Source organism: Daphnia pulex, chromosome 3 (genome assembly GCF_021134715.1).
Source record: "Daphnia pulex isolate KAP4 chromosome 3, ASM2113471v1".
Taxonomy (NCBI): Eukaryota; Metazoa; Arthropoda; class Branchiopoda; order Diplostraca; family Daphniidae; genus Daphnia; species Daphnia pulex.
This window is the reverse complement of record NC_060019.1, coordinates 1,666,939-1,689,247: the sequence shown is the minus strand read 5'-3', so window position 1 is coordinate 1,689,247 and position 22,309 is coordinate 1,666,939. Positions and strand designations below refer to the sequence as shown.

The window sequence follows — 22,309 nt, the reverse complement described above, 5'->3', positions numbered from 1 at the left end:
AGGGAGAAAAGGAAAAGGTTTTTTTAAACAAAATCTGAATTTTTTCTTTGGCAAGAACTTAGAAAAAAAAACAAATTCAGATTTTGTTTAAAAAATGTGAAAAAACTCGCATTTTTTTACAGAATCTAGGCATTCCATCTAATTCCCTTTAAAAATATAGAAAAACAAGGAAAAATCATGAAAATTTGTTAATGATTTACATAGATTTGAACCTATTGCTACTCTTGTGGGAGTCTACCGCTATACCCACTAGACTGTCAAACGCTTTCTTTCGAATAATTCTGACCATATCGAGATACAAGTCAGACACACAGGCATCCAAAGGGTGGAAAGCATCTGCGGAAATGTGGAACAAAAACCGATACTTACGACCCTCTGGCTATGTACTATGGCAACAGGAAAGGGGCAGGGAACCCAAAATATGTCCCACACAGAAGCGTACGATGATGGGCCGTGAACTATAGATGGCCATGTTCAGTTTACATTGGTGAAATGAGAATTTTTTTACTTTTATATTACTGGAGATCACAGAAAAAATGGTATGAAGTACTTTTACTGTGTTGTCTCCCTGAAATTTATCAATGAGATGCTCAAACCCATTCACAGAGATCTTTGTCAGGCTGATGATTGTTCCCACCATTAACATTTGTTTCGAATTTCAGTTGAGTAGTTCCCGTTACTTACATTGTTTCAGTATTAACTCCTAATTGTCTATCTAGAATTTCAATTCATTCGAATTGTCTGTCTTAAGTTAATTACAGTACAGGGCAGGCAACAAATGAGTAGTGTGAATGGTATTTATAAAAAAACCATGTAGGTAGCCTATACAGCATTCCAGATTATTTTTCACACGTCTTAGAATTATGGAAACAGGTAAATCCACAGTTGGTATTTTTCATGCAGAACATTTTCTTTTATTGTTATGTATACAGTATGTAGTGCTTTCAGTTGCCCTCTAATATCATTATAGCTCCGCCTGCCCATCAGCATAACTCCAAGGACCAAGATTCAAACATCGGACTGGGGTGGTGCCAATTAGTAAATACAAGTGTTTGGAATTTAGTAAGTTTCGAATATTTGCTAGATAGACGCCCAATGCAACAATGAGGTCTGTAACAAAAGGCTTTTTTTTTAATGAGTGTAAAATTCTTGATTGATAATATCGTTGAAATGTCACATTTTCAATTTAACAGTAATTATGAATTAAAATTGAATCACAGACGTCCCCCAATTGTTTTTAATCCGGATGCGAACGTCGAAGAAACGCTGTACTTAAAATTCCATGATGCAACTGAAATCATTTTGTGGCCGCTCGCGATGGAAGAATGGATTCGATTCTCAGTCTGTTTTTGGCATTCTTTCAGAGAAACAGGTAAAGCAATTTAAATCGATATTTTTGTACCTATAATAATGGCGACATTGAATCTCATTGTTTGATATAGGAGCTGATCCGTTAAGCCAAGCAACTGTTAGGCGAAATCGGGATGACGGCACAGAAACGATAGAAACTAAGCTTCCCCATCCTTCAAAAGCGGCATTAATGGGGCCATCTTCAACTACTTCTTTCTTCGTAACGAACGAAATTGACGTTAGTGCCCAAAAACAGAGTTGTTGCGAGCTATTGGCAATACCAACGCAATTTGCCTATTGCGTTGGTAAAAATTGTCGAAATCTTGAAACCAATTAAACTCGATATTTAAAATCAATTTAATTTAGCTATCTGCAGCAAAGCGATGTCGTCCAACTTAGTTACAGGGTCGAAAGTGCTGTAGCGGTAAATCTTGAAAAAATTTACCGAAACTTGGTCTGCGTCCGGCTGAAGCAACGACACCTGAGCAGCGATGACACTTAACTGACTCGGTTCGTAATTTTCGAATATTATTCAATAAGGGCATTGTTAATACCAAATTGTTAATACCAAACATTCATTTGTTTATAATTGAGTTTCTCGACAATGCAAGTGGCCGTTGTGACAATCCAGTCATTATTATAAATCCATCCACCGCATGTTCATTCACCACTATCGAAACCAAAAAAGGTATGGCGGTTGTAGGCCTTTACTACCAGCGTAAATGCGATCTTCGCTTGGTGCTCCTTATAACATAGTTTTAGTTTATAAGTTTTACAATACCCTAACAGATTTTCTATAGTAATTACCTGATGTAAGGGCGACGAAGGCGAGAGCAGTTATTAGAGCTGTGAGCTTCATTGCGATACTTTTGCTTCTTTTTGACTGTCCAACAATTGCTGACGAGTTTTTGTTGGCTTCCTGACATACCACAGAGATTTGTCTTAGACCCGTTAGGATGTGAAATTCAAGAACCCGATGGACGATAGCGTTGCTATACGAAAGTTTATAACTCCCTACCTTATTTATTTGATACTTGTCGTAGGGAAATAACACTTATAACGTTCTTTCTATGTAGGCTGTTCTCCGGCAAGCTTATTGAACCAAGGGTAATAGGGAGACATTCGGGTGTAAATGGTTGGTTGAAAATTGTTTCCACAACTGGCATTCTTGGACATGATTCCAACCACTCCCACTGTTCCACTGATGTTTTTGTTTTGCACCAAAGGCGAACCTTCGTCGCAATGGCAGGGGCTTCCAGTATCTAGTGACTGTATTATTCAAGAAATCAGATTACCTATAATGCTATACAATTAAAGTTTACTTCTTTTTTAACTTACAGCCTCTAGCGAAGATCATGTAAGCTGAGTAAAACTGATCCGCGCCGTAATCTCTGCAGTCTGTTCCGAATGAAACTTGAATGGAACGCAGCCCGGCAATCACTAAACCACCTTCCTGTAATTATGGACATTTTAATTTTAAAAATAAAAACAAATTTTAATTGTTTTCAAGTTATAAAAGTGACTCATCGTCCAATGAAGGTGCCATTGTCGGAAAGAGCTTCTTTCGCCTCACTGTGCGGGATAAAGTTGACGTTGGTGCTAAATTCGATAGGTGGAGACGTCTAAGGAAAGCGCCAATCAAGTAAGAAAATTTAAAAATTCTATTCTCATTCATTTTTTATTCATTTTAAAATTCGTGTCATCACACAATATTATTTTTTCAATTCCTCCTGTATAATTACGGCATTAACATTAAAAAACCCGGTTTAATTGAGATATTTGCGTAGCGTTGTGTAGAATACAGCAGAGAAAAATGGGAATGGTATAGTGCTCAGTTTCATTTTCACGGCGGCTGATTTAAAACCAAACTCTCCAACTTTGAATCAAGAGCAACTATCAGCTATTTAAACTGTTGAATTTGTCCTAGTTGAACTTTTAGATTATGCCACAAGCAATTTGATGTCAGCCTTTACGTATGTTTCGCGAGATAGTAGCGATGATAACGATGATAACGATCAGGCTGACTGCATCTAGCGGGGAACTCGTGCGTCACGACTCACGCGAGTAAGAAAGCGGGATATTTTAAAATCAAATGAGAAAATGTCGGATTAATCTTGGTTTTATTATTATTTTTCGAATGTTTTTTTAGGGTCACTTTTTACAAGGAGAGATTGGATAAAACTGGTTGCAATCCAGCCGTAGTGGATATCCAATTGTAGTAAGGTGACAGCCGTGTGAAAATGGTCGGTTCAATCGTTCCAGCTGCGTCGCAGCCCTTATTCCTCGACATGACTCCAACAACAAATCCATTCTGCATCAAAGGCGATCCTTCGTCATAGTAACATGGACTTGCATGGTCTAGTTCATCTATGGTAAGTAAATCCGGTTTGATTCGTATGTTCTACTTTACCTACTGAGAAACCATTACCTCCGGTGCAGATCATGTAAGCGTCATTGTAAATTTCGTAAGCCAGTTGACAAATAGTTGAATTATAATTCAAGGTAATCGTTGCGTTTTGCAACTCGTTTGAATACAGACCGCCATTCTATAGAAGAAATTTAAACAAAATTTAGTTGGCTAATTTCCATAATGAATTAATGATATTCATTTACTCCTGTGGTACTGCCCCATCCAGTGAAAATTAATTGTTCGGGATTTTGGCTCAATTCGTCGTAATACGAAAAATTTACGTACGAATCGAAAATGAAAGGCGAATTTGTCTGCAAACAAATGATAAGGGTTTAATGTCGTGCAGTAAAGTTAAGTTAGGTTGTTTTTGGTTAACCTGTATCAGGGCAAGATCGTGCAGCGGTCCCGTAAGAGATTCGTCGTAAGAATCGTACACGTGGAACGACTCGATCCGAATAAGTTGTTGACTCGGTACGGAGGTGGAATCCAACGATACTACACCAGCTTCCACTGTCACCCGGTCCAAAAGATTTGTGAATCCGTAGACGCAGGATGCAGTCGTGATTACCCACCGTTCGTTGTAAATAAATCCGCCGCAACGGAATTCTTTGTCTACTTTAATGGCCACTACGTGAGGGAACTCTCCAATCGCAGCCGGAGTCCCGCCCGTGATACGCCCATTGACAGTTTTACCCGTGGCAATAACGAACGATTCTGGAGATAAGATTATCTAATTAGTACTGAATATTTTATAGAAGTTAAGTTTGGACTATACCGTGTGTTAGAGACGTGATGACAATTAGAAAGGAAATAGCCGCCGATATCCGCATTTTTACTCGTCGAGTAGTTCTATTACTTATTTTGTTAAATTGATTCTCAAAGGTTTTTGTTATTCTTACTGTGCAACAATAAAACTTGTTGCTTTCTTTTTCATAGGTGCAGTCTTTATCCTTGACCAGGCAATATCATGGCTGTGACGCTGAGCCAGAACTGATAGCGGTAAGTATAAACCCCTGATATTATTCAGTATGAAATGTGATGGACCTTTTCATTTTGGCTGCCAGCTTATCAAGCAACACAACAAATCAAATTGAAGATGCTCGATGAAATTTCATTTAAACATTGTCATTGTTTACTTCATGTGGTTGATTTTCAATTAGGATAATTAATGCATGCATTTCATTGGGATTTAAGGTTGCGGACCACCAGTTCTCAGCATCCAACCGTAGTAAGCCGATAGTCTAGTGTAGATGGTTTCAAAGATTTCGCTGTCACCACACCCCAAATTTTTGGAGACGATACCCACAACGAGATATGTTGTGGGTGAGATTGGCTTAAACAGTGGTGAACCTTCGTCGTATTGACATGGACGTATACCATTGTCATCCTCTGTAATTTACACCCACAATTTAAGTGTAGTAATTTTATAGTAACATATTACATCTACTATTACCGCTTTGCCCCCAGCAGAACATGAAGTTTGAATCGTAGACGTCAGCAGGAAACAAATCACAGTTGATAGGCGGATAAACACGAGCTTCCCGTAGTTTGGTAGACACAACTTTTGATTCCTAGATTAATAAGACAAGGTCACCGTACTTACTAAGTCTAAATAATATGTAACAAATTAATTACGTCAACTGCACCCCATCCACTAACAATGGCAAGAGGACCATCACCAACAGTGTCGTAATACGTAAAATTGACATTTGCATTGAATTCTATCGTCTGGGATGTCTTAAAAAAAAAAAAAATTAAACAAAATTGTTAGTCAGATATATCGCAACGATTAAACCTCAAGCATAGCGATGTCGTTGACTTTAGTGATATTGTCGTAATTTTCGTGAACATAAATTGCTCTAACTTGAAGGCGCATCTCTCCTGGATCTGGAAGAATCAGGGACAGTTGACCCACCGTCACCTGAATTTGAGCTGTGGTTTTACTAGAAGTAAAACACTTCAGATTATTAAAGTAATCAAACCAATTAGTGTCATTAAATAATTTTTCTTACTTAAAGACACAAGAGGCTGCTGTAACGATAAATCGAGAATTGTAGATAAATCCTCCACAAATGTGGTTGTCATTCAACGACACCTATATAATTATTTAAATCATTACTTTGTATGAGTTGTTTGTTCAACATTTATTGTTTACCGAAACTATGAAAGGGTATTTTTCGGCGTCGACAACACTAGTCGTAGCACCGTTAAATCCATTAGAGATACGACCAACGTCATCGCTTATCAACCTCGCTTCAAGTTGATTGATGTTAGCATAGGGGAATTTAAATTATGGCGAAATAAAAAAATACCTGGTGCAGCAAATGCGATGAGAACGTAGAGCACGACACGGTTCATGATTCTCAACTGAATCTTTAATAGGACATATTTAATCGTCATATGTCATATCGCAACTGTTCAGCAGGTGATAATATTTTTTTTATTATTATTTATTTTCTCTTCTTTAGATAAAACGATAATAACGACGTTATACAGTTGGACTACCCAAGATTGTGTTACACCAATCGACTTTTTTAGATGTCGATTACAAATATTCCAGGTACAGTAAAAACAACTGTGAAGCCAATTTCTAATGATTTGGGTATTCATTTGCTTCAAACGACAACTTTCCCTTGAACTTTCCCTGTGGTAAGAATGATTTAAAAAAAATGTAAACAGTTTTGCTGCTCGCGGTAATCAATATGACATATAGTACAAGTGAATGCATTATTATTCTTTGAACTTTCTTAACTTTATGCTGAATTATTGTTCTTGAATTTCAAAAGAAATCCATGTGATTTATTCATGAAAGACACTGATTCTATGGTAAAGTTTTCAATCACATTTATGGTTTATTTAGTGCTGTGGTTAAATGCGATTAAATGGTTACATCATGATTTTCAATTAATTTCATTTGTAGACGAATTTTATTCGATTTTAAGGTTGAGGACCGCCTGTCTTGAGCATCCAATAGTAGTAAACCACTAGCCGAGTGTAGATGGTTTCGTAGATTTCGCTATCACCACACCCCAAATTTTTAGAGACGATTCCCATAACGAGGATTGTTGTGGGCTTAAACAGTGGTGAACCTTCGTCATACTGACAAGGACGTATACCATTGTCATACTCTGCAATTCAAGCCCACAATTTTCATGTTATAATTTTGAAACAATATCTTGAATCTATTAATACCACTCCTCCCCCAGCAGAACATGATGTTTGGATCGTAGACGTCAGCAGGAAACAAATCACAGTTGATAGGCGCATATACTATAGCTTCTCTTAGTTTGGAGGACACCACTTTTGATTCCTAGCTTAATAAGACAAGATATAGCCGTACTTACTAAATCTAAATAATATTTAACAAATAAATTACGTCAACTGCACCCCATCCACTAACAATGGCAAGAGGACCACCAACAGTGTCGTAATACGTAAAATTGACATTTGCATTGAATTCTATCGTCTGGGATGTCTTCTCAAAACAGGAAAAAAATTTTAACCAAAATTGTTAGTCAGATACATCGCAACAATTAAACCTCAAGCATAGCTATGTCGTTGACTTTAGTGATATTGTCGAAATTTTCGTGAACATAAATCGCCCTAACTTGAAGGCGCATCTCTCCAGGATCTGGAAGGATCAGGGACAATTGACCCACCGTTATCTGAATTTGAGCTGTTGTTTTACTAGAAGTAAAACAATTCAGATTATTAAAAGAATCAATCAATTAAAGGTTTGTATTAAAAATATTCAAATTATAGTTTTCTCACTTGAAGACACAAGAAGCTGCTGTAACGATAAATCGAGAATTGTAGATGAAGCCTCCACAAATGTGGACATCATTAAGCGTCACCTAATAAATTTTAATCGTTAGTTTGTATTAGTGATTTTTGTACAGCATTTATCGTTTACCGAAACTATGAAGGGATATTTTTCGGCGGGGACAATTACAGCGGGACTACCATCAAATCCATTAGAGATGCGACCAACATCATCACTTATCAACGCCGCTTCAAGTTTATGAATTTTAAGTAACATTATTAAGGTATGATGAAGTAAAATATACCTGGTGCAACCAAGACAATTAGAACGTAGAGCACGGCACGATTCATGATTACCAACTGACCTAATGTTAATCTGTTTTTTATTTACTTTTCTTAGACGAAATGATAATATCGACGACATACGGCCCGACTACCAATGATTACGTTTGAGGTTTGACCAATCGACCATGTCTGGATCTCCATAATGAATATTTCAGGTACAGTTTAAAATGCTGTGACGTCAATGTTTTTAATGCATTGCATTAGTATGGTTTGACAATTTCTTTCAAATAATTATTTCCCTGTGCAAAACAGATTCAAAACAGCATTTTGAATTATTTGCGGATTATTTGTTACTCGAAGCTGTTTTTTACTGCGACACTAGATGGCAGCGCAACGAACTATCGACTCACGCTCTGCTCGCCTAAAACTTTTTAAAACGTGATTGTTGTCGGGGAGAGAGTGGCCAGTGACGTCATTGATATCTCAGGCTATTTATTCCTCGTTTAGGCAATTAACTAATTTGGCAACATTTCGTCATTCAGAAATAGTAAAAGCTCAATTTGCGCTGTACGAGGCGCTGTATTCGTCTTGAAAAATACTTGCCACTTAGCGTGCAGTTAATGCAATGAATCAAGGAAAGAGAAATCTCCAACCAGCTGTGCAATTTCACACGAAATGTGGCCATCTGCATCGGCGTTGCTTATGTACTTCGTTAATATTGAGCAAGTTAACTTTGATAGAGCTTTTCATTTCATCTAAAATAACTTGGGTAACAAAGAAAACCTTTCATCACGCAATCTTGTCTTGGCTATTTCAGAATAAAACCTATTCAACTTGATTTCTAAAGGATTATTTATTATCACTTTCAACTTCCGACCAATTCAATGCCACAATCCAGCAGCTTAGCCGATGACTAACTCTTTCTTGGAGTATCCAGTCCAGCACTATATACCTCATCACGAGCCAGGATCCAGGAGTAGATCCAGTCGAGTCTTGTGTCGATCGATATATAAAGTCCTCCATGAACCTTCATTCACACGGGGCCACGAAAGCAAAGCATGAATGAAAAACCTCCCGACCAGAACGGTCAGCTGATCAATGAACCTGCCTCTGGCCCAGCCCAGTTAATCTCTTCCCCATGAGAATAATAAGCAGTTTGACCAAAAATCTGCTGGGCGATAGATTACGAACGAAATCGTTGCGCTCCTATTTCTAACTGTCGCTTTCGACAGAGATTAGATTGGTGTCCTAATGTGTGATGACCGTGATCCAGTACAGATGGCGTGAGTATTATTCGTTCGTTTAATTATTCAGAAAATCTAACGGGACTTTGCACGAAACAAGTCGATCAAATCGTAACTGTGAAGGATTTCAAAACTTATTACTCAATCATGACCAGAAAACTAGAACCTTGTCCTTTCTCCCTCAATCTAATGTAATAAATAAATAGCGACGGGTTAAACTCCTCAAATTGAGACAGAAAAATGATTGCGTTCGAGCTAAACGGCAGACGAGAATTAATGACCACGGGCGTGGGACTCTAATCATTAATTATTCCTTGTCCATTTACGTTCGGGTGCTGGACACTCAGGCTCCCCGAATGAAATGTTTGGAACGTGGCCAAAAACTGGCGCGTTTTGCTAAGGATTCCAAACGTTATGGTAAATATAGATTTGCAAACTTTGCTAGATCACAAGGTTCGAACCTTTTCGCTGATTGACTTTTTTTTGAAATTTTTAATCTGATTTCAAAAAACCGCAAATAAAAAAATTAGATTTCATTTTAGAGAAAATCATGCAATGCTGTTCAATTTGACAGATTGGTGAAATTTGTCGTTTGCAGCCGAATTGCAAATTAGGAAAAACAAAATTAATCAATTTTAAGTTGTTGTTTTTTTCTTCTAATGTGGATCGTGCAGTCCGTGCCGATCAATGAACCTGTGGGCTTCTGTTAATTTTAGAGTTATACATTTCCCGTTGTTATATAAACTGCTTGAAAAAAGTTTGTCACAGCCGGTTCAAAGTAGTTTGCGTCCCTCGAGGACTAAAGGCCATAGAGTCAACAACTAGATAAGCGAGAAAATCAGTTTTTGATGTTGGTAGACTTTTTTCCACGAATCCAAATAAGTATATATTTCGAGAGACAAAAATGTAATGAAAAATTGGAACGTAACCCTTGACTTGAAGCATTCTCATGGTCAATTAGTGACACCATATGTAGACTTTTCTTTTTTGCAATGTACCCGTGGAACTTCTTGTGTAGTTAAGGGATGATAGTTGGCAGCATGTGGCCAGTACTTTATAGAAACTGGAATGGAGCCAAAAATGACAACTTGCCAACTTCTTTTGGTTTAACTTGTGAATTTTGACTGCCAGTGCTTCATTAAACTCTTCAAAAGTGGTCTTGAAGCACACTCTCAATTACGTTAAACTGCAAATCAAATAGTGGGTTATTGACTTGATATTTTTAAGTTGTTTCAAGTGAGCAGCAGCACTATCTGCTTTTGCTTTGATGTGTTATTAAAGGCTTCTTGACTTTCAAACGTCTAGCTCGTTGCTTGAGCTGCAATCACGACCAGCCCTGTGTGATGATAACGTTTAAATCAATCCATATTTATTTTAAAAAATGATTATTTTTCTTTTTGATTCTAGCCTAGCAACATGGGTCATCTTCCGAGCCTGCAGGGGAAACTGGACGTAATCTTTTAACGATCAAGATCAACTGGTTTGGAAATTCTCCAAAAACTCCAGTCCAGTTCGTCCGGCGGGAATTGCGTAACGTCGAGAGATAGAAAAAAAAGCCAAGGCGTTAAAACGGCCGTACGACGCCCCCTCGTTCGGATGCGTCGTCATTGTAACATGAGAATCGATTGGCTGGAAAGTATTCTATACACCCAATATTTAGAAATTTAGAACCCAAGCCAAAACTGATTAATTTTATTGATATGTGGAAATGTTTACTACGTACATTTGCTTATACTAACATTACGCAACCGGAAGAATGAGACTTTCCGGTTGTGTCCTAATTGTGGTTTCGATTACGGATGTATTATAACCGCCATTCCTGTTTCATTTACTACGATAGATGTCGGCGTCGACTGCGGTTATTTGTTTACAGTATACACATCGGTGACAGGGCAGCATTGATTGAATGACCCGAGCCGGAACCAAACGCCAGATGATGTATATTCATGTCAAAACTACTCATCGTGGTAAGTTTTTCGTCTTTTGCTTTTCCGAAAATTTGGCCCACGCTCAAAAAAATCCCCCAAAAAAGAAGGTTGGAGCTGTGGGGGGGAGGGAAACAAAGGAAATTCACGGCCGACCAAACTGAGAGTGTATAGTATAGCACCGGGCCGGCGCACCGCAACCAACAAACTCTTATTCCCGCAAACTTCCTTTTTGAACAAAAATCTCTTTCGATCGTTGCAAGTTGTATATAGCCTCGTAAAATAAACAAAAGGGGTTCCGGGAAAATAAAGAAAAAAGGAATTTCTTCTTTAACTATGGAAACCGCAACCCATCGATTTTGCTCAACAGTAATACCCCCCCCCCTGTCCGCTTTTAAAATCTTTCCGATTCGTTCAAGTCAAGGGCAGCAATGAGCTATAGTGCTGCAATCATCTAGCCTCGAATATCTATCAGTTTTCGTGCTGAAATTGCTTACGACCTTGACGTCCAAATAAAAATAAACGCCAGCCATCATGCTGGTCGCAACGGGATATTTCATGTTTGCTCTCATAAACTGTGTGTGTGTGTGTTTGATGGAAAGATCGTGAGCGATTTGCAGAAACAGGTCAAACTCGTCCCGGGGCGTGATTATCATACTGACACAGATTCATTTGGGGTGGTGCTAGGGGGGGTCTAGTCACACACACAGTAATACGCAGCTATATGGACGTATGTCAAGATCACGCGTGACTTGAAACCCGAATGCATTTTTAGAATTCTCTTTTTACTTGTGATCCTGTCTAGCTGTGATCCACTAAAAATAATATTTGTGTTATCAGTTCAAAGAGAATTTCAAGAGAGTTCATTCGATAAATCGATTGGGCGTGAGTGCCCCAGGCGGCATCTTCTGTATAACCTCAACAAGGTCAAATACAATACAACTCTGATCCTCGTGCAACATAAGATAAAATAAAGATTTTTTTTTTCTTTTTCAGGATCGCGGACACAAAAGGTCCGGAATCGATAGCGATGGATCGGTGCGCCGTACGAGGAAATGACACGAGTCGACCAGGAAACCTCAAAATCTATCCATCGCACCTTCGTATTTGTAAAATGAGGAGCAATGTCATTTCATCTAGTGAAAATATAGACGGACGTTAATTCCAGTTATTTTCTACCCTCCTACGCGCGTGTGCCACCTACACATACGCTCAATTCTTTGACGTCTCGATCGGTGTGCAGTAAATAACTGGCCAAGACGAGAGAGAAGCGGAGGGATAATATTGACACTTGAACCTTCTTCTTGCTTTTCCCCCCACACACACTTACATAGGTCCCCCACGAATGTAGGAAAGATAAGGCCGGAGCCAACTATATAGGACTGCCATCACGAAAAAAAAAAAGCGAAGGCAGGATATAATGAGGCCGTTCCCTGAAGGAAATTGTGTGTCAGCCGTGGTTCTACCCCCATTTTTTTCGTCTCCCTCCCATCGCCTTTCATCCGTAACTCTATGGTCTTCATCACGTGTGCGTTGGCGGCGTTAGAAAATGAAAAAAAAAGGAACGTGAACTAGCAGCAGCGAAAGCCCCAACACACGAGAACGGAATAAAAAGCTCGGAGAAAACAGCTGTGCGCCGCGTTCGACGGATCGATAAAAGCCACTGGCCCGCGCAGAATAGTCACAACCGATTTGTTGAAATATTTTTGGAAGCCTTTTCTTTTTTTATTTTCTCTCTCGATTAGACGTGATGATGAACGATATCAGGGCCCATTGTTTAGTCACATAATCTCATTATTTGTCCATGTCGTGTGTCTACACGACGAGCGTTGTCGTCGCTCTAGTTCAAACAATCAGACACAAACTTATAACTCGGTCAAAGCTCAGTCAGCATCTTCTGATGTGCCCACACGACTCGATAAAAGCTCGTGAGAATCGGTTTTAAAATAGAGAAAGGCATGAAAAACATCTTCTTGAATGTGAAAATGGCCTTGTTTCTTTTGTATCTTTTTTCATTGGATGAAAAGCTGCTTCCCCCCCAAAACAAACACATATGGCACTCGTAAAGCTTCTCTTTCTCTCGTTTTTTTTACAGGAAAAAAAAGAGAAATGTACGTCACAGGTACCTGCCACGTGACTATTATGAAAAAGTATCGAGACAACACTGGCCGCCATGAGACGTAGGAGCCTTGAAATGATTCAGCGTCGGGCATATTGTGAAGCGGCGACGTCACGGCGGAATTCGCAGAACAATGCCAATTATTAAAATAAAAAAATAAAAATCTAAAAGTCCTCGCGGTGGAAGTTGCTGGTATCGGCTTGATATATAGAACAGTAATTACATTTGTGTCGAGCCACTGCTCGAGGGAAACGCGTTGAAAATTTGAAAGCAAAAATTTCAATTCCATTATTGACGTAAGTAATCGATATAATCTAGTATAGATTTTCTCGAATAGAAATGCGGCCGTCATATAAAGATAGGAACACAACAATTCGACGTAAATGATAAGAGAGCACTTTTTGTACCGATTTATATAAAAAGGCTGGGCCATCCAATCTGTAATCCGATCAAGAGAGAGACAATGAAACGATGGAATTTTATCTGGGTCACGTGACCGCCAGCCAATCAGCCAACAGCTGGTTCCATAGATGGCGCTGCAATCGTCCCTGACTAGTGTTGTGTCTTGTATACGTCGAAACCCATCCAGCTGAAAAGCAAAAGGCCAGTAGTGAGCAACGAATAAAGTCGTCCTTTTTTTCGCTCGTTGCAAGTGAAACTTGACAATCGAAAAGCATTTCACGGCTCGTCCTTTGTTCTCGTGTGTTTGATTTCCAATATAGGCATACACTTCAAAGCGGTTCACTCGTTATCTTTTTTCGTCGGTATGTAAAATGTTTTCTACTTAAAAAATTGTGTGGCCTGTGTTTGAATGTCTTTGTTAAGCTCAACAATCGTCATCTTTTCGTTTTGCTTTTTCTAGTTGCGTTTTTCCGCTCGGAAACCGAGTCGTTGGGACCTAAATAATTCCAGAATATCTGAAAAATGGAGTCTGCCAACAGCCAAGAGTGGGATGACGGGCTTAGGTTGCGAAGAAACGTCCAAGAAGAAGAGGAACAAGAAGTAGAAAGTAGTGAAGATGATGTGAAAACAGACCTAGTGAAAAGGATTATAGAGTCAACAAAAGAGCTTACTGACTGCATGCCTACTGATCTGCCCTCTGCCAAAAGAATGGTGAGTACTTTGGCAAACTCTCGTGCCTGAAAGGAAAGTATGTGTATAACCTCATTTTTCCGTTACAGCTGGAAGATGGATTCCATGCTGCTGCAGAGTTTAGTTCCGACATGGCTGCTGGAGCTGGTGCTGTGGCAGAACAAGCTGGAGATATTTGCCGCAAAGTGATAGAAGCATCTTGGAAAGTTTGCCACTTTCAGGCTTTGCCTCACTGGCTTCAAGACAATGATTACCTGATTTGGGGCCACAGACCGCCACTGCCATCCTTTACAGCATGCTTTCAATCGCTGTTCAGAATCCATACTGAAACTGGCAACATTTGGACCCATCTCATTGGCTGTGTCGCATTTGTCAGTCTGGCCGTCTACACGCTGATATGGTCTGAACTTCAAACGGAAGAACGATTGGTTTTTGCTGCTTTCTTCGCCGGAGCCATCCTGTGTTTAGGATTGTCTTGCACTTATCACACTGTGCATTGCCATTCTGAATTTGTGGGCAAACTCTTTTCAAAGTTGGATTACGTTGGGATATCATTCCTCATCCTGGGATCGTTGGTTCCATGGCTCTACTACACCTTCTACTGCCAATATCAACCAAAAGTCATTTACCTGACTGTGGCCACCGTTTTGGGTCTCGGTGCCATTATAACTTCCATGTTGGATAAATTTGGCGAACCTAAATACCGACCCTTCAGAGCAGGTACTGCCCATTTTTGGCATGTTTCACTTGTTTGATCGATATTTACGATGTTTATTTTTTTGCAACAGGGATTTTCATCGCTTTTGGCTTGAGTGGTGCCATTCCAGCCATTCATTACGCTGTTATGGAAGGTTGGGTAAACGCCGTTTCTTACGCCTCTCTCGGATGGCTGATTCTGATGGGAGCGCTCTACATTCTGGGAGCCCTCCTGTACGCTGGCCGTATACCAGAATGTTACTTCCCTGGGAAATGTGATATCTGGGTACGTTCATAAGAAGAAATTTCCTCATTTGTGCTGCCACTTTCTAATTGGTTTTTCATTACAGTTTCAAAGCCATCAAATATTTCACGTTTTGGTGATAGCCGCAGCTTTTGTACACTACCAAGGCATTTCGGAAATGGCAGTTTATCGACTGACGAACAATCAGTGTCCTGCTTCTACCGTCGCTTAATTGTCTACCAAAATTACAGTCCGCTGGAAACAATTAAGCAAAAAAAAAGAAAGAAAAAAATCCCTATTCTCTTCCACCCACATATTTCTTGCTGCTTTGTTTACTGAAATTGTTTATCGAAAATTCTGTGTAACGGTGAGGTGGGGGGAGGAAGTTTATGAATTATTTATGGGCACGTTGGTAAAATGGTTCTCGCAAAGAGAGAGAAAAAATTCTTCAAGTAGAGCGATCCATTAAGTGCCTTTCGAATACATCTCGGTAGCTTGAGCACGTCACTTATAATATTATAGATTCCCAATTTTCTTCTTTCCGGAAACAATGAGGAAGTGGACAAAAAATATTATTTTTAGTCACGGCATCTTCCGTGATGTTATATAAATCTTTTCAAACTTAAAAAAATTTCTCTTTCGAGTCTTGGGAAATTTCATGTGGAAATAGTATTTTGAGGAGCATCTTTAGTGGAATGGAATTTTTATGCAAAACATTTTTGGAAGAAAAAGAAATAATTTCTTTTTTTTTTTGTTACTATTTTTTGTGAAGAAAAAAGTCTTTCTGTTATTTACGAATACAAATAGTAGTTTGTTTTGAAATAATAGATGGCGTTGTGTGTTGTTTTCTTCAGACGAAACCTAGCGGAGACAATCCGATCCCTTGCTGCGCGCGCGAGTTTCCCGATAGGAGTGGTCCAACAATTAGAAAATAGTTTTCCTCAAGTCTATATTTTGATTTTCCGATTTTCCCTTTATCCTTTATGGTAAAATTTATTGCACTCCGGAGCACTCTAGTGTCAAAAGAGGCTGTTGGTTTATATTACAGATGAATCTGTTCAAGTACAACCATTTGAGGAAAATGGTTACTTGGTTAGAATAGATTACAATCCTACAGTTCCTCATTGTTCACTTGCCAGCCTTATTGGCCTCTGCCTGAGAGGCAAGATTCAGAAATATGTGGTGGAAAGGATCAAATTGGACATAGTTATTGCAGAGGGTAAACACAGCACAGAAGAAGAGAGAAAGTCCTAATACCATATTTAAATGTTCAAAAAACTAAGCTTTCATAAAATATTCTTTTACTTTATTCCCATCCAGTCAATAAACAAATCAACGACAAGGAAAGAGTCGCCGCCGCCTAAGAGAATCTTAACTTAAAAGAAATGTTCGATAGTTGCATAAGAGATGAAAAATAAGAAATTTTTTGAGAAGAAAAAAAAATAAAAGACAATTAATTTCCTCAGAGTATTTTGTATTCCATTCCATGAGATCAACTCACAAGTATGAAAGGCACTGCAAAGGCACTGCAGAGACAATTTCATCGCACATATACACCCTGGATTGATTTTAGTATAAGACTAGAACAATTACCAAAAAGCTCCCTGGTATATTTATAAATTTTGCAAGTGTTATCTCTGGTAAGAAGAAAAGCATAACCAAAAGCGACAAGCAAGTTTGTTTCGTGAAAGACTTGTAAACTTAAAAAAAAGATCAAAATTTCTCAAAAACGAGACAAGTTAAGTGAAAAACAAAAGGGAAGTGGGGCGGGAGGCAGTAAGTAATTTCAGGCGAGTCGAGGAGGGAGGGACTTTTTAAACTTCGGACAGGACCGCAGGAGTGCTGGGAATAACATCCATAATCACTTTGACAGGGTCGTTGTTGTTTTCCCTGTGGCTCGATCTTGGACGCAGGCTGCTGCTTCTCCAAGTCCGTGGCGGTGCAAAGGGAACGAGTGCGGGGTGCTCGACGGCAACTACCGCGTCGGACGGGCTTGTCTGGCTGCGCAAGGTGTTGATTCAGCAGCTTGATGACTTCCTCCACGTCGGCTTCATTCTTGCCTTTGATGCTCTTTGATGACCTCGCCCACACCGTCATCTTTCTTGTCCTGCAAAAGAAATTTCAATTATCCAGTTGAGAATTGTAAATAAGAAAACAAACTCACCTTGAATGTTTCCGTAAGGCATGCATAGGTGAACGATGCCCAACTCGACAAGCATATGGCGGAGGAATCCAGCTCGCCGGCGAGGCTTGATACCTTGATGAAACATGTCAGCGAATACAGGTCTCCATTGAGCCTCCTTAGTCAATTCTTCTTTGATCTTCTTGACTTGTTCGAGCAAATGATCGCAACTGATGAGGTTCTCCTTAAGTACCCCAGTGTTGATGCGGCCGCCATGCACCTTGCGAAGGATCTTGTGAAGTGCTTGATTGAGCACGTTGAACAGCGCTCTCCAAAGGTGTGTCGACTCCAAGGTGATGATCAGCCAAAGCTTTAAGGACCATGCGATGTTCATCCTTCAAATCATGCACCTGTTTTCGATTGAAACGTTAGAAAATCTAACCAATTCACGTGTTACTATTTCAGTTGTTACCTGTTGACGGAGCAGATCCCAGCCATTAACACATCCAAGCAAAATCTTGTTGACATCATCAAGAAGACGGTAACGTTCCAAAGCCTAAAACAAACTGAAAGTTAGAAACGAGTCTAAAAATAGAAACTAAATGGCGATATACCTGGAAGAGCTGAAGGATCTTGGGAGTGGCGTGGTTAAAAGAAGACTAAGACAATTTTCTTGTCGGTGAAATTATCTTTTTGGAGCTTGATGAGCCACGAGGCGAAATCGTTGCAGGCGGCCACCTCGCTCTTGGACTTGAGCATTCTGTTGTTGCGGATCTCCTTGAGCATGCGGTAACGACCCGTGTCAACGATGCGAAGATTGTAGTTGTGAATTACATTCAGCGGTAGCTTGCCATACGGCATGACGTACTCGTTGAAATCGTGCCCTTCTGCTTTCTCTTCCTGTGCCACGTAGAATGATCCCAGGTTGACCATCTCGTCGATGAGGCGTCGACCAGTAACGGTGGCTTCCCACATGACCACAGCAATGCTGTCATCGTGTTCAGGCATTGGCTGTGCTGGCTGAGTGGTGATCACAGCGGGGGGAGCATCAGATTCAACCTTGGCCTCTGTAGTTGGTGGCTGAATTACCACCTCTATGATGGTCTCCTCGGTGGAAGATGAGGTCTGTTGTACTTCACTGTTGTTGGTCATTTCTGTCATTTTATTCTGCAACACAAAACACTATCGATAATCAAACAGCATTCAACAACAGTGTAGTGGTTACTAGGCAATAGCAAACTAGTAAAGAGCCTGTAGCACTGTGTACAATCTAGATACAAAATAAACAAACAAGCATTAAACAATAAGTTTGAAAAAATATATAATTAAATTGCATGTACCAGAAGTTGAATGTTAAATTCCACTTATTAGGTAGTAAAACTGAAAATTCCTGAGTTCTGCTGTAGTAGGGTAGAGCACAGTAACAGGAAATAAGCTCACCCGTTATTCCAATAGGATACAAGATAATGAAAAAAGAATATCTTTTCAAAAGAAAACATTAGTGGATAATGAAACCAAAAGTAAAATTTTTAAACAGTAATATTTACCTGCACCAATGTAATTGCTGGCACAGTAGAGAGTAAATTCAAGATGTAGTAAAGGTAGCGAAGAACTTCAGTAACAGTCCAAGCAATCAATAACAGGGGAATCCAAACTGATCTCTTGTCGCAGTAACATAGTAAAAGATTGGCCAAAGGAGAAAAACTCTTGAAAAAACTTGAGCAAAAGTAATTCCAACATTGCTGGGAATGATGCTTTGGCACTGTGTACAATCTAGATAAAAAATAAGCAAAACAAGCATTAAAGAATAAGTTGGAGAAAATATATAAATGTGTACCACAAAAGAATTTACAATCAAAAGATTGCCTACATACTTCAAACTACATTTGACTACATTTCTTTAAACTTGGTTGATTAGCAGCCAGCCATCAATTGTTTTGTTTTGCCTTGTTTTGTTTCGTTTCTATTATTTCCAATCAAGGCCGCGTGAACTGTACGTCTCGGTCTATCAAAACCAATCAAAACTAAACGTAAACAGTGGACCGAGATTGCCTAGATAATAGGCTGTGTTTATATAGCACGGCTTTATAGCAATGCGTCAGAACCATCTAACGGCAGTTTAATAAAACACGAAAACACAAATTCGAGTATATAATTATGATTTCATCGCAATATAAAAATCTAAAAACGACGGCTCCATGTAAAACCTTGTCTTGCACAAGATGATCATAATTTCCTAATTTTTTAACTCTAAGAAAAAAAACGTATAAGACATTAATGAAATAAACAACTTTCCTATCTCTCTGAGAGGAACAACGCCATCTGTTGGTGTGGGTTGGGTTGGGTCGGGTTGGGTTGGGTTGGGTCAGGAAACAGGTCTTTGGCGATAGAATCCCTATCGGGAAATTATACAATTTTACATAAGTAAATCATCTTCGATATCTTGTATAATCAGTGAATCTTCATTTTCTGTTTGTCATTCTTCTGATACGAAACTCAAAATGCTCAACACTGGGTAAGTGTATATTGCGCATTAAAAATTCATTTTTAGTCCGTCACCTAATCTATGATGTCGTCTGAAAGGAAACTCGCCGGCCGCACCATTTTCATCACTGGAGCCAGCAGGGGTATTGGAAAAGCAATTGCATTGAAAGCAGCTAAAGATGGAGCTAATGTTGTGATTGCTGCCAAAACTGCTGAGCCACATCCAAAATTGCCAGGCACCATCTACACAGCAGCCAAAGAGAGTATGTAAATTACATTTCCATGACACATAATTCATAGCCGCTTCATGCATTTTAATTTCTTTAGTTGAGGCTGCTGGAGGAAAATGCCTCCCATGCATTGTGGATGTCAGGGATGAATCCCAGATCCAAGCAGCTGTTGAAGCTGCTGTTAAAACATTTGGTGGTATTGATATTTTGGTCAACAATGCTTCGGCCATTTCCCTCACTGGAACATTAGAGACACCGATGAAGAAATACGACCTGATGCACCATGTGAATACCAGAGGGACATACCTGACGTAAGCTGAAATTTATTTTGAAAAAAAGGAGAAGCAGTAAACATTGACGATGACATTTATTTCAGGTCCAAACTCTGCCTTCCCTATTTGAAAGTAGGGAAAAACCCACACATTCTCAACTTGAGTCCCCCATTGAATATGAACCCAGTCTGGTTCCAAAACCATGTGGCCTACACCATGGCCAAATACGGCATGTCCATGTGTGTATTGGGAATGGCAGAAGAATTTCGATCAGATGGAGTTGCTGTCAATGCCCTCTGGCCAAGGACTGGTACATGAAAGCTGTGCTGTAACATGACTTTGGGATAACTTAATTTAATCCCCAATACCAATTTATCATTTAGGAATCACTACTGCTGCCATGGATATGTTGGGTAAGCTCATGGGTGGAGAAGACACTGTCAATCAGCTTAGATTCCCGGAGATCATGGCAGACGCCGCTTACGTCATCCTCACCAGGGATTCCAAAAACTTCACACGCAATTTTTGCATCGATGAAGATATTCTCAGGGAAGTGGGTGTGAAGGATTTTGACGTTTACGCCGTGAAACCTGGTATAACTTAACTAACTTCACTCAAACCACGCAAAGACAGTCTAAACTTTAATTCTTCTTCCTTTCTTTCTCAGGAACACCTTTGATGCCAGACTTTTTCCTTGACGAGTTCCTCGAAGACTTCTCCAAGAAATCGAGCCCCAAAAAGTCTGCCGAAGCCACACAAGATGTTCCAGCAGGAGGTGCCGGTCAAGTTGATCAGGTTTTCAAGACTATCATGGCCGCTGCCAACGAAGAGATTGTCAAGAAAACCAATGCCGTTTTCGCGTTCCAAGTCAAGGGTGCTGAAGAGGGTCAGTGGTACCTCGACCTGAAAAATGGTTCTGGTTCTTCTGGCAAAGGAGAATCACCTTCGCCGCCGGATGCCACTCTGATCATGGATAGCCAGGATTTCGTCAAAATGTTTCAAGGTAATCATTAAAAATCGAAAATTTATGACTACGGTATCTCTTCCATTTTGTTAACAATTCTCTTAAAAATTTTGTGCAGGTAAACTGAAGGCAACGGCTGCATTCATGACGGGCAAGTTGAAGATTAAAGGAGACATGGGCAAGGCCATGAAACTGGAAAAGCTGATGGGTTCCATGCAATCGAAACTATAAAAGAAAAAAATGGGCGGCTCTGGATTTTCCCGTTGTTAAAACTCCGATCAATGCAACACATTTTTAAACTAAAGAGTTTAAATAATAATTTCGCGCGTCTTTCTTAGAGACTATTGAAGAATATACACAAGTTTTGGGATTAATTTGATTGTTGTTGACGATGAGAAGAAGAAAAAGTCTTTTGAAAATAACGTGAAAGGAGCTCTATCGCTCGTTAGATTTAACGACTCGCAACGGAAATCCTTTTTTTATTGCGTATTGCTCTCTCTCTCTCTCCGAGACTCTCTCTCTATTACACTTTTCGTAGAGTAGTCGCGGTGAAGACAAGAATATAGAAAAGGAAAGCGCCAAATCTCTTGTTGGATGTCTTATATGTGGCGGTGATGTTGCAGCTACAATCGCCGTCATCCACTACTACTATAGAGACTCGTCAATCCGGATTGAATGCTGCTTGCTCGTGTGACCATAACGGGACGTTTTACTTTTAGGTTTTTGAAAAGACAATGGATCCCGTAGCGGCCCGGAGTATAGTCCATATAACCTTAACAACTGGTTAGATCACCATCTCTCAACATGGCCTATTAACACATGATGAATCGACTATAGTCGTGTGCTGCTGCTGGCAACACAAATGCGAGAGTCATACGTATAGCCTCGTTTCCCCTTTCGGCTGCTGTGAGTGTGTGTCGAACACGAACTACAATTCGTGACGTTTTCGTCGAATAGCAGTCCCGAAATGGACGTGAACAGTACAAGGTCAACATGTTCTTAAGGCATTAGCATAACATTTTCTAGGCAATTTCACTCCATTCAGTAAAAAAGAAAGAAATGTATAGTTTGTAATATCGACCGCTAGATGGCGTTCGTCTCCCCCTGATT

General features: G+C 39.6%; 5 protein-coding genes and 3 long non-coding RNA genes across 11 annotated transcripts; 3 read left to right on the top strand and 5 right to left on the bottom strand.

The window, feature by feature from the left end:
- Window positions 1-751: 751 nt before the first annotated feature.
- LOC124191022 lies at window positions 752-12,159 on the top strand. 2 transcript variants are annotated; one of them, XR_006873229.1, is made up of 14 exons: window positions 752-873; window positions 933-1,108; window positions 1,221-1,372; window positions 1,443-2,038; window positions 2,427-2,621; window positions 2,691-2,805; window positions 2,861-2,992; window positions 3,278-3,414; window positions 3,500-3,722; window positions 4,697-4,759; window positions 10,459-10,687; window positions 10,892-11,018; window positions 11,817-11,902; window positions 11,973-12,159. It is a non-coding gene; the product is annotated as an uncharacterized LOC124191022 (long non-coding RNA). The 2 variants fall into 2 exon arrangements; XR_006873228.1 differs by lacking the exon at window positions 11,817-11,902.
- LOC124191026 lies at window positions 1,216-2,283 on the bottom strand. The gene is made up of 3 exons (XR_006873237.1): window positions 2,158-2,283; window positions 1,403-2,094; window positions 1,216-1,343 (listed from the first exon to the last, which is right to left on the bottom strand). It is a non-coding gene; the product is annotated as an uncharacterized LOC124191026 (long non-coding RNA).
- LOC124191012 (ovochymase-2-like) lies at window positions 3,454-6,121 on the bottom strand. Of its 2 annotated transcripts, XM_046583952.1 has the most exons (11): window positions 6,073-6,121; window positions 5,916-6,013; window positions 5,773-5,855; window positions 5,556-5,703; window positions 5,396-5,497; window positions 5,214-5,331; window positions 4,536-5,149; window positions 4,137-4,474; window positions 3,964-4,071; window positions 3,779-3,896; window positions 3,454-3,717 (listed from the first exon to the last, which is right to left on the bottom strand). In XM_046583952.1, the coding sequence occupies exons 1-7, from the start codon at window positions 6,116-6,118 to the stop codon at window positions 4,950-4,952; spliced, it is 795 nt and encodes a 264-aa protein (XP_046439908.1). In that variant the 5' UTR covers window positions 6,119-6,121; the 3' UTR covers window positions 3,454-3,717; window positions 3,779-3,896; window positions 3,964-4,071; window positions 4,137-4,474; window positions 4,536-4,949. The 2 variants fall into 2 exon arrangements, with proteins under 2 accessions (XP_046439908.1, XP_046439907.1); XM_046583951.1 differs by lacking the exons at window positions 5,214-5,331; window positions 5,396-5,497; window positions 5,556-5,703; ... (1 more) ...; window positions 5,916-6,013; window positions 6,073-6,121 and having other exon boundaries at window positions 4,536-4,846.
- LOC124191015 (trypsin-1-like) lies at window positions 6,626-7,877 on the bottom strand. Its single transcript, XM_046583956.1, has 6 exons — window positions 7,674-7,877; window positions 7,532-7,614; window positions 7,300-7,447; window positions 7,137-7,235; window positions 6,953-7,070; window positions 6,626-6,888 (listed from the first exon to the last, which is right to left on the bottom strand). The coding sequence occupies exons 1-6, from the start codon at window positions 7,797-7,799 to the stop codon at window positions 6,698-6,700; spliced, it is 765 nt and encodes a 254-aa protein (XP_046439912.1). The 5' UTR covers window positions 7,800-7,877; the 3' UTR covers window positions 6,626-6,697.
- Window positions 12,160-13,640: 1,481 nt separating the features above from the next.
- Window positions 13,641-15,954, top strand: LOC124191007 (adiponectin receptor protein-like). Its single transcript, XM_046583923.1, has 5 exons — window positions 13,641-13,859; window positions 13,958-14,208; window positions 14,277-14,907; window positions 14,976-15,169; window positions 15,234-15,954. The coding sequence occupies exons 2-5, from the start codon at window positions 14,020-14,022 to the stop codon at window positions 15,357-15,359; spliced, it is 1,140 nt and encodes a 379-aa protein (XP_046439879.1). The 5' UTR covers window positions 13,641-13,859; window positions 13,958-14,019; the 3' UTR covers window positions 15,360-15,954.
- A 28-nt stretch (window positions 15,955-15,982) lies between these two features.
- Window positions 15,983-21,573, top strand: LOC124191006 (hydroxysteroid dehydrogenase-like protein 2). Of its 2 annotated transcripts, XM_046583921.1 has the most exons (8): window positions 15,983-16,000; window positions 19,656-19,764; window positions 19,833-19,996; window positions 20,061-20,274; window positions 20,340-20,545; window positions 20,619-20,828; window positions 20,903-21,238; window positions 21,318-21,573. In XM_046583921.1, the coding sequence occupies exons 2-8, from the start codon at window positions 19,751-19,753 to the stop codon at window positions 21,428-21,430; spliced, it is 1,257 nt and encodes a 418-aa protein (XP_046439877.1). In that variant the 5' UTR covers window positions 15,983-16,000; window positions 19,656-19,750; the 3' UTR covers window positions 21,431-21,573. The 2 variants fall into 2 exon arrangements, with proteins under 2 accessions (XP_046439877.1, XP_046439876.1); XM_046583920.1 differs by lacking the exons at window positions 15,983-16,000; window positions 19,656-19,764 and having other exon boundaries at window positions 19,816-19,996.
- Window positions 16,585-18,498, bottom strand: LOC124191021. Its single transcript, XR_006873227.1, has 4 exons — window positions 17,864-18,498; window positions 17,722-17,805; window positions 17,292-17,659; window positions 16,585-17,234 (listed from the first exon to the last, which is right to left on the bottom strand). It is a non-coding gene; the product is annotated as an uncharacterized LOC124191021 (long non-coding RNA).
- LOC124189839 (very-long-chain (3R)-3-hydroxyacyl-CoA dehydratase 1-like) lies at window positions 18,520-19,682 on the bottom strand. The gene is given in 5 exon segments (XM_046582315.1): window positions 18,520-18,730; window positions 18,797-18,811; window positions 18,813-18,909; window positions 18,912-19,022; window positions 19,670-19,682. Coding segments are annotated over 5 exon segments (447 nt in total).
- Window positions 21,574-22,309: the final 736 nt, after the last annotated feature.